The sequence below is a fragment of the Triticum aestivum genome, chromosome 5A (assembly GCF_018294505.1).
Source record: "Triticum aestivum cultivar Chinese Spring chromosome 5A, IWGSC CS RefSeq v2.1, whole genome shotgun sequence".
In the NCBI taxonomy this organism is placed as follows: domain Eukaryota; kingdom Viridiplantae; phylum Streptophyta; class Magnoliopsida; order Poales; family Poaceae; genus Triticum; species Triticum aestivum.
Genome location: NC_057806.1, coordinates 606,943,893 through 606,953,781, shown reverse-complemented (window position 1 = coordinate 606,953,781; position 9,889 = coordinate 606,943,893). Strand labels below are relative to the sequence as shown.

The following is a 9,889-nucleotide window of genomic DNA, read 5'->3' as shown; positions in this document are numbered from 1 at the left end:
AACATAGCCCACAATTTGTCCAACCTCCCCGATGAAATCTATCCGCGGTTCAAGCTTGATCTTGAATAATGAGCCACCAAAAGAATTCGTGTTTTGGTGGCAAATGCAAAATCGCAGCAAAAGGGAGGAGGATGGATGATCCATCAACGGCATGAAAAGAGCAGACACTAAAATTCATCGTCACAACTAAAAAGCATCTTCTGAACAAGGAAATCCCATCGAGTTACAGCCGGCTGTTCCATGCTTCCAATTCCCCAAAACTCCATGGAACAATCCTCACTGAAGCTCTGCTACGATGACCCAACAGAGGGACTATAACTGACAAATACAGTAGATGACCAGAGAGTGATCCATCACAATACTACATACAAGAGTAGCCTGAGCGAGCATACGCATATACGCTATTAGTATTAGTATGTTCACAAGGAACGAGGCAAAAAAAACAGCACTCACAAGATTCACAAAGATGATAAAACCACTGCTGGTACCAAGAATACAAGAGGACACCTGAGCGAGCAAACGAAATATACACAAATAACGAGGCAAAAACATTCCGACATGGAGTACAATATTCACAAAGATAATGAGAAACCACTACCAATACTCATTTTTTGGTTGCTGAAGCGAACGACTAACAATAATAATTGTCAGAACTTACAAGGCGACGACGACCAGCTCAGGGAGAGCACTCGACAGTTCAGGCCACCGTCAGCTATGGACCGACCGACCGACCAAAGGATGGATGCGGAACAAGACACACTGCAACGCACTACTAGCCGTAGCAAATTACAAAACGGAGTACAAGACGCAACCTCGACTCATCCAAGCCACAGGAGGAAACCACAAACTCTCACTGGACACAGCGACAGACCTGAAGCGGGGGACATATAGCTGGCGGAGCGCGATCGCCACTACTACGCGTCACGCTCCTCTTCCTCCTCGTCGTCGTACTCCTCCTCAGCGGTCGCGTCCTGGTACTGCTGGTACTCTGCGACGAGGTCGTTCATGTTGCTCTCGGCCTCGGTGAACTCCATCTCGTCCATGCCCTCGCCCGTGTACCAGTGCAAGAAGGCCTTCCTCCTGAACATGGCCGTGAACTGCTCGCTCACCCTGCGGAACATCTCCTGGATGGACGTGGAGTTGCCGACAAAGGTGCCCGCCATCTTCAGGCCCCTGGGCGGCATGTCGCACACGCTTGACTTGACGTTGTTGGGGATCCACTCAACGAAGTACGACGAGTTCTTGTTCTGGACGTTGAGCATCTGCTCGTCCACCTCCTTGGTGCTCATCTTCCCTCGGAAGCAGGCGGAGGCGGTGAGGTAGCGGCCATGGCGGGGGTCTGCGGCGCACATCATGTTCTTGGCATCCCACATTTGCTGAGTCAGCTCAGGAACGGTGAGAGCACGGTACATTTGTGACCCACGCGACGTCAGCGGTGCGAAGCCAACCATGAAGAAGTGGAGACGTGGGAATGGAATGAGATTAACAGCAAGCTTGCGGAGATCAGAGTTGAGTTGTCCAGGGAACCTCAGGCAGCATGTGACACCGCTCATGGTAGCAGAGATAAGATGGTTCAGGTCACCAACTGCATTGTTAGAACCAAAGCTGTATGAGTGACCACATCTAACTGAGCATAAACTTCTGCGTGTAAATTTCAGCAGATACTACAGAAAAGTAAAGATCAAGACAAGATTAGCTTACAGGAAGGGGTGGCAAGCTTTAGCGTGCGGAAGCATATGTCGTATAAAGCTTCATTGTCAAGCACCATACACTCATCAGCGTTCTCAACGAGTTGGTGAACGGAAAGTGTAGCATTGTATGGCTCAACAACGGTGTCTGAGACCTTTGGTGACGGGAAGACAGAGAAGGTCAGCATCATTCGGTCAGGGTACTCCTCCCTAATCTTAGAAATAAGAAGGGTTCCCATCCCAGATCCAGTGCCTCCACCCAAAGAATGGCAAACTTGGAATCCTGTAAAGGAAGCAAATAAAGCCAAACTATTATTCACAAATGAAAGTGACAATACACACGCAAAATTGGACATCTGTAGTGAACTGCAAAAGAGTACAAAGGGTGCAGCAACACTCCAAGGACACAAACAGTCTAGCAATGTCACCATGTGCTCCACAAAAGAGGAGTTGATGAGCAATCAAGTTAGATCAGTAATGCTACACAAACATGTTCCTTGGGCCTGCCACATTAAATAGCACACCAAAATAACTATAGGGATGACCAAAGGAATGGAGCTAAGGACTTCTTTATTCATCATTTAGATAGGGACTCCATTTCCATTTTGTATAGGTAAAGTTGACCCAGCTCAGGTATGACAGTTTTTAATTTAGTTTTTCCACAGGGCATTAACAGGTGCAAAGTGGAGCCTCAAGCAAGCCAATCCAACGCTACCTACTTTAATAGAATATCAGTCCTCCCGACAGTCGAGATTGGTGAAGCTAGCTAGGTGCTTATCCAGAATAGCTAAATTATTTTTGACTAGCTCATCCACACGATCCCTTAAAGCTAGAAGAAGCCAGCATACTAATCACAAACAGACCACACAGTAACAGGACAACCTATATCCTACCAGCTTCCACTCTTCTTATGTTCTGAATTGGGATAAAGTAGCATCTTCGTAATGGACAAATTGGACATGACCTATTATCGTACTAGATAGCAAATTACTTGGATCAACAGTAACCAGCAGTTAAATGATCAAATTAATGCATATAACACAGAATTAGACATGACCTATTATCGTACTAGATAGCAAATTACTTGGATCAACAGTAACCAGCAGCTAAATGATCAAAATAATGCAGATAACACAGAATTAGGCATGAATTGATGAGATCAATACATCAGCAATTAGCACCCTGGGGATGCAAATCAGGCATAAATGCCAAACAGACGCCGTAGTAATGACAACCTGATATTTGGAACGGATCTAACTCCCCGGGGAACGGCTGAGCCCAGATCTAAACGCTGGCTCATCAATCCCTGACATAAATTCACGCGGAAGAGATGGTATAATTAATTACCCTGGAGGCAGTCGCAGTTCTCGGCCTCCTTGCGGACGACGTCGAGGACGGAGTCGATGAGCTCGGCGCCCTCGGTGTAGTGGCCCTTGGCCCAGTTGTTGCCGGCGCCGGACTGGCCGAAGACGAAGTTGTCGGGGCGGAAGATCTGGCCGAAGGGGCCGGAGCGCACCGAGTCCATGGTGCCGGGCTCGAGGTCCATGAGCACGGCGCGGGGCACGAACCGTCCCCCGCTCGCCTCGTTGTAGTAGACGTTGATCCGCTCCAGCTGCAGGTCCGAGTCCCCCGCGTACCGCCCCGTCCCGTCGATCCCGTGCTCGTCGCAGATCACCTCCCAGAACTTGGCCCCGATCTGGTTCCCGCACTGCCCGCCCTGGATGTGCAGGATCTCCCTCATCTTCGCCGCCGCCGCTTCGCCGGTGCCGGGCGCCGGGGGTCCGGTGGACGGTGGTTGCGGGGGAGGAGGGAGGGGGGGTCGCTGGCTTTCCTGGGGGATTCGGGAATTCGGATTTCGAAATGGGGGACGGTGTTTTCCGACCCTTTATACTCCGAGCGGGGAGAGAGAACCGTTCGGGTTCGGGCTCGGCCGCCCCGCCCGGGGTGGTTGCGGGCCGCGGGCCCTGGGTGGGGCCCGGCCCCAGTGGCGGTAGGGGGCGTGTGCTGGCGTAGCGTGGGCTCGGGATGGCTCGGTCGCTGGACCTGAGCGTGCCAGGCTGGCGTAACCGAAGCCCGCGGGCCCCACCCGCCGCAGCTGGGCGGTCCGTCCAGTGGGAGGGAGGATGAGCGGATGGGATCGGGCACCGACGGCTGGGGCCGACGACGGAGCGCGGGGCCCGCGCAGCAGTTCGCTGTGGGCGGATCGGGTGTGGCGTAGCTGTCATTGACGTGTGGTCGGCGCTGGAGCCACCTGGCAGGCAGGGTCGGTCTCGGGGGAGGGATGGATTCGTGTGGATGGGGACGAGGCCTACCGATGACACGGCGGTAGGGCCGGCCGGCCGTCCGTCGCCGGTGAGCAACCCCGGCGGACGCCACGATGAGGAAACGGGCTCCTTGCAGTGATAGCGATGGAAATGCCGTCTTTTCTTTTATCATATCACATTTTGGCCCAACTCAATTTCCTTGGAACGGCCTTCATCAAAGGAAAAAGGAAAAAAAAAACTTTGGAACGGACGGCAAACTGAGCTTGCAATTCCTGCGATTTGAGTCTGAGGTCGCCGACGCTTGGCCAAAACCTTTTAATGCTTTCTTTTCTGAATCAATCACTGGAATTTTGCTGAGTAGACGTTTGGTTCAAGCCCCTCTAAGCTGATCGTAGTACCTACAAGTTGGTGCGCTTGTACAGCAAGCTTAACAAGGAAGAATGATAATGATAATGATAGCGGCCGCGATTTTATGGAGGCGATAGGGATGCTTCACTAGCAATCCAATCAGTGTACAGCTCTGGACTGCATGTAGCAGCCGCAGTCTGCAGCCGCAGTATTGGGTGTCAAAGCACGTAGCTGTTGCTTGGGAGAAACGACAGGGACAAATCAACAGCACACCCACCACCCTGAACTGAAGCGCGCCTCTCGCTTTCAGCAGCGCGTGAAGCCGGCCCGATCGGGAAACAAAAGCAAGCAAGCAGCTCTATGTACGTGATCCTCCGAAGTGGCTGAGATCGCAAGCCAAGCTTTCTGTCGCGCACGAAAAAGGACTGAAATGCCGGGTCTTCCACTCGCAAAGTAGCAAACGGAAACATCGCTTTTATTGTTACAGCCATTTCTTACGATGTCCAGTGTTTTCAACCATGGCCATGGTGGAAAGATGATGATGTTACAACCATCCTAGTGGTAGTGGTAGATCGATAGGGGAGCGAACGGCCCCCACAGACGGGCTGGGAGGCTGCTCTCAAACACTATCAGGTGACCCGCTGCCAACCTTGGATGGAACACACGCAGAGAACCAGTATGCCCGTCCTCGATCAAAGATGGGGGCTAGAATGATTTCTTCTCGTACGACACCAGCCCGTGGATCCCTCCCTCCACTTGAGCGGCGCCGGTCCTCACCTGGTAAGGAAAGGTTACCAAGACTGAATGTCAGTTCTGTTACCAAGACATGAAATGACAAACATCATCCATGAACAGGGAATTTTCTATGCACTTCTTTTGCACTGCACATCATCCATGAACAGGCATGACACTTCTCATTCACTGTAACAAGTGCTATGACCACAATTCTACATAAACTGTGGTGCGTGATTTTGGTTCTAAGTGGGACCAAGGCAAGCTATATTGGTAAGAGAAAGGGACAGATTTGGGTCCCTACTTTTTTAACGCAATAAGATCTGATTTGGGACTATTTTTGTCAACAAACAAGATTAAATGCTCCATCGTCTGAAGAAAGAAAAAGAGTGAGCAGATAGGTGCAATGATAAAAGAAAGTTTGAGCTTCCATTGCAAATCAAATTTCCCTTGGGAGTGAATATGGAATAGCATAACCTTAAAAGTACTTTAAGACTTAGTGATCCAGAATCCCTCTAAACATTGAATATGTGCATTAACTGCCGATAATGACAAAGTAAAGTTCCATAGTCTGTACACGGAACAGATTCTTGAAGAATCAGCAAAAGGGAATATTTTTGGAAGGAGTGCTTTGGAGCGGTACCACCCCAGGAAGAACAATGATATTAATGAGAAAAAAGGCACACATCCTAAGGAAAGAAAAGCACCTTAAACTAGATTCAGTGACAGATATTCTCATACCACAGTGATCCATTCAACAGGCACGTAAACTAAAAATAGGCTATTTTGCAAGGTACACAATTAAACAAATATGAAGTCTGGGAGCTGCAAGTAGCTTTCAGGCAGATCACTGAGTTAATGACCATTAAGGACAACAATCTATAGAATTTAGCAGTTAGCAAATGAGCGTTGAAAATTACGGATAAAGAAGGCACAGTGCCATGTCCATCCCGAAACATAACCAAGAGACGCTAGAGGCATGTTAGGTTGCCATCCATACTTTGCCATACTTGTGTGTCACAAGTGTGGCATGCCACAGTTTTTGTGGTGGCTAAATTGGTCGCCACACTTGTGGCAAAAGTTGACTAGCAACTGAGTCTATGACAATGGGGTATGTGACTGAAAAAGTGTGGCATGCCACAACTGTGGCTGCAACCAAACATTTGTCTCAATTTGCCACACTTATGGCACAAAAGTATGGCAAAGTGTGGATGGCAACCAAACACGCCCTAGGTCTCAGTGTTAGTTAATCCCCATTCCAAAATCAACGATTTATGTCAGCTGCAGATATGAAAATATACTTTTGGCCTGTGAATATATGTCAGCAAAGAAAAGCACCTTAAACTAGATTCAGTGACAAATACTCCCATACCACAGTTATCCATTCGACAGGCACATAAACTAAAAAAATAGGCTATTTTGCAAGCTGAACCATTAAACTAATATGAGGTCTGTCAACTGCACAATAGCTTTCAATCTTTCATGTAGATCATTGAGTTATTGACCATTAAGGACAACAATCTATAGAACTTAGCAGTTAGCAAATGAGTGTTGAACATTACGTATAAAGAGGGCACAGTGCCAATGCCCACCCCAAAAAACAAAACCAAGAGACACTACGTATCAATTTTAGTCAATCAGAAATGTTGCTCATGAACAGAACCATGGGCTTGTGATTTATGTCAGCTGCAGATGTGAAAACACTCTTTTGTCTTGTGAATATTGTTACATGAGTTGTACCTAAGAAACATGGGCTTCGTCCATTATCTAGAAAAGAAATAACTGCTTTGCATGTTTGTCAACAAAAAACTATTTCTCTAATTTTAGGTATTCCAAATTATGAATCACTCCAAATAAATAAATAAAGAGGTAAAGAGCAGATATGTAATCCAGCAAGTAAATACCTCTAATCTAAGAGTCTCCGCTCGTAAAAGATCATGAGCTGACTGCAAAGAGGATGCACCAAGATCTTGGAATCCTTGCTTAACAGCTTGCATTGTATACGGAATAAACCTCAGAACAGAACCTTTGTCAGCTACCGCTCCAACAACTCCCTGGGCAACTTTAAGCTTCAGAGTATCACCAAGATACCTTGCATCGCTCCCCTTTGTCATGGCTTCGAGGGAGCCCATACCTCTGTATTTTTTTACTCGGTGGCCGTCCTAGAAAAACACATTCAAAGAATCACAATATTAACCAGAAGCAAGTAAAATGGCAAACTTCAGTTACAATAGAGCATAAAAGTACAGTTAAACCTAGCATAAGGCTACACTTAAACTGGCCAATACATTTGAATACTTTGATCAACTTATACATCAACCCTTAATGGCAATGTCTGGTTAGAAGACTTCATGACATCTAAGTACACTGAAGTGCTGAACTACTATGTGGCCATTAAGGGATCTTTTAAATTGCAGTGGGCAAATAGAATCTATATTTGCATGTACATGGTTGTAGTTTTCATCAAAAGTAAGAGTTTAATCTCTAATATGGGGATTTGTGGACTTGAGCACACATCACTACAGGACATTCAAACTTAACCCTGTTGCAAAAGGCTAAAATGTACCTTGTATTCATAGGCCCCAGGAGCCTCATGGCTGCCAGCCAAGAAACTGCCCATCATAACAGTTGATGCCCCCAGTGACAAAGCCTTCACAATATGGCCAGAGTATGAAATACCACCATCAGCTATAACTGGCACATTGTGATCCTTGGCATATGATGCAACCTTGTAAACAGCAGTGGCCTGTTAAACCAAAACAGAAAAAACATCAAATTAGTTCGGTCTCTCCATACAATGTGTTAACATGCACCAGCAGCCATTTGAAACCGAACATACTAAATTATTTTCTAACATAGACCAGAGAGACTGCCAGGCTATGTGGAAATATATGGAGCAAGTTACCATCCAAATCAAACTAGATTGCAGATCTGAACAAAAGAAGAAAACAAAGCATCATATAAGGTCCATAAACAAAATGCTACTCCCCTTTCAAGAATGGGAATATAGACTAAAACATCAATGATACATATGAATCTGATTGCTTTAGATTTTCCAATATTCCAAATTTCCTAAGAATTTCAAATTTATTTTCCAAATTCCAACCCTCAAAATGTGACATATTAAGCATGAAGAAGACTGTTAACCATATGGTTTACATGGCATCCACACTCGTTCCTGTGCTAATGCAAATGGACACGAGGCATTTTTCCTGACAGCGCTTGCTATGTGCAATGTGTGAATTCAGAAAGTCGATTAGTGGTAGAGCTTGAGCTCAATTATTTTTGCATGGTAAACATTTATATGTTTCAGTCGTTGGGTGGCCACTTTCATAGCCGCATACTGCAATACCACTATAAGGTTCAGCCACTTACTAATTACTTGAAATTATACGTTTGATAACTATCTAAATAGGACGTTTGGCATGAATATGGGAGAGACTTTGATGTATTTAAAGTTTCCAGTAACTTATCAGACTTTTCACCATCTTGGTTTTAAAATAGGATTGTAAATTTTGGATAACTTTACGCTCTACAAACAGCATGCTCATGCTGGTCCTACCAATCACAGAGGATCTAAGCTGATAGGCAAGATGAGCAACTATTTGACAGCAAACAAAACGAAGTTAACAAGCATGAAAACAAACTATAAACTATCAAGGGGGCAGGAGTTTGTGAGAAATATACCTGTCCTCTACCAACAGCACAAACCTCCTGGGTAGTGCAAATTGAACCAGAGCCCATTCCAACACGCAGGCCATCCACTCCAGCAGCAATCAAATTCTGTGCCTGACCAATTGTCACCACATTGCCTCCAATCAAATCCACCTCCGGAAACGTCTTCTTGGCATACTTTATCATATCAAGCTGGTAGGTGGAGTTCCCCTGCGAGCTATCAATGACAATAGCATTGGCCCCTGCCTGAATTAGCTGCTCTAGCCTTCGCTTGTCGTCCTCACGGGTTCCAATAGAGGCTGCAACTACGAACTTCCCGTCTGCCCCAAGAGATGGCTTGCCTAGCTTCGGATAGCTCCGAATGCGCTCGACGTCCTTGGAGGTGATGAGATCGATTACCTCACCCTCCTCGGACACGAGAGGGGCGTAGTCCAAGCCCTCGTCGGCGAGGAGGGCCGCCGCCTGCTCGAAGTCAAAGGAGGCGGAGGCCGAGCGCGGGGCGGGGCGCATGTACTCGGATACAGGGGCAGGGGCCTCGGGCGAGGCGGCATCGGCGGCCACCGCGACGCCGACGAGCCTGGAGAGCGAGTCCCCTTGCTCGGTGACGAGGGCGTACTCGTGGCCCGCGAAGTCGTTGAGCGTCGGGGCGGAGGCCGGGGAGAAGATGGGGACGGAGGAGACGAAGGGGAGGCGGCGGGACTTGGCGGCGCGGACGATGGAGGCCTGGGCGCGGGGCTCGGTGTTGGAGTGGACGACGGCGACGCCGCCGAGGGAGGCCATCGCGGCGGCCATGGCGGCCTCGGAGACGGTGTCCATGGGGGAGGCGACGCAGGGGATGGAGAGCGGCACGCGGCGGGAGAGGCGGGTGGAGAGGTCGACGGCGTCGGCGGGGAAGTCGATGAAGCCCGGCAGGAAGATCACGTCGTCGTAGGTGTAGGACACGCCCTGCGAGAAGAGGCGCGCCGCCGAGAATCCATCGTCGGCCGCCATTTTCGGGTGGGAGTTTTAGGGTTTGGGGGTTGGCGCTGGCGGCGGCGGCGGCGGCGCGGCGGGCGATGTGGGCTGTGACTGGATGGGGTGCTGGATGGGTCGGGTGAGGATTGGGACCTTTGTTTAGGTCGCTTGGCGGGCAGTGGGAGCTTAACCTCCATGACACGTGGGTCCCGCGCGGACTCGTGTCTT

The 9,889-nt window shown here is 48.5% G+C and overlaps 2 protein-coding genes across 2 annotated transcripts; both read right to left on the bottom strand.

Annotated features, from left to right (window-relative positions):
- Window positions 1-581: 581 nt before the first annotated feature.
- On the bottom strand, window positions 582-3,546 carry LOC123105255 (tubulin beta-4 chain-like). The gene is made up of 3 exons (XM_044527292.1): window positions 3,036-3,546; window positions 1,702-1,971; window positions 582-1,585 (listed from the first exon to the last, which is right to left on the bottom strand). The coding sequence occupies exons 1-3, from the start codon at window positions 3,427-3,429 to the stop codon at window positions 915-917; spliced, it is 1,335 nt and encodes a 444-aa protein (XP_044383227.1). The 5' UTR covers window positions 3,430-3,546; the 3' UTR covers window positions 582-914.
- A 1,208-nt stretch (window positions 3,547-4,754) lies between these two features.
- Window positions 4,755-9,679, bottom strand: LOC123105254 (inosine-5'-monophosphate dehydrogenase; the record flags this gene model as incomplete). The annotated part of the gene is given in 4 exon segments (XM_044527291.1): window positions 4,755-5,077; window positions 6,937-7,194; window positions 7,599-7,778; window positions 8,720-9,679. Coding segments are annotated over 4 exon segments (1,470 nt in total), but the record flags the coding sequence as incomplete, so codon positions are not given.
- Window positions 9,680-9,889: the final 210 nt, after the last annotated feature.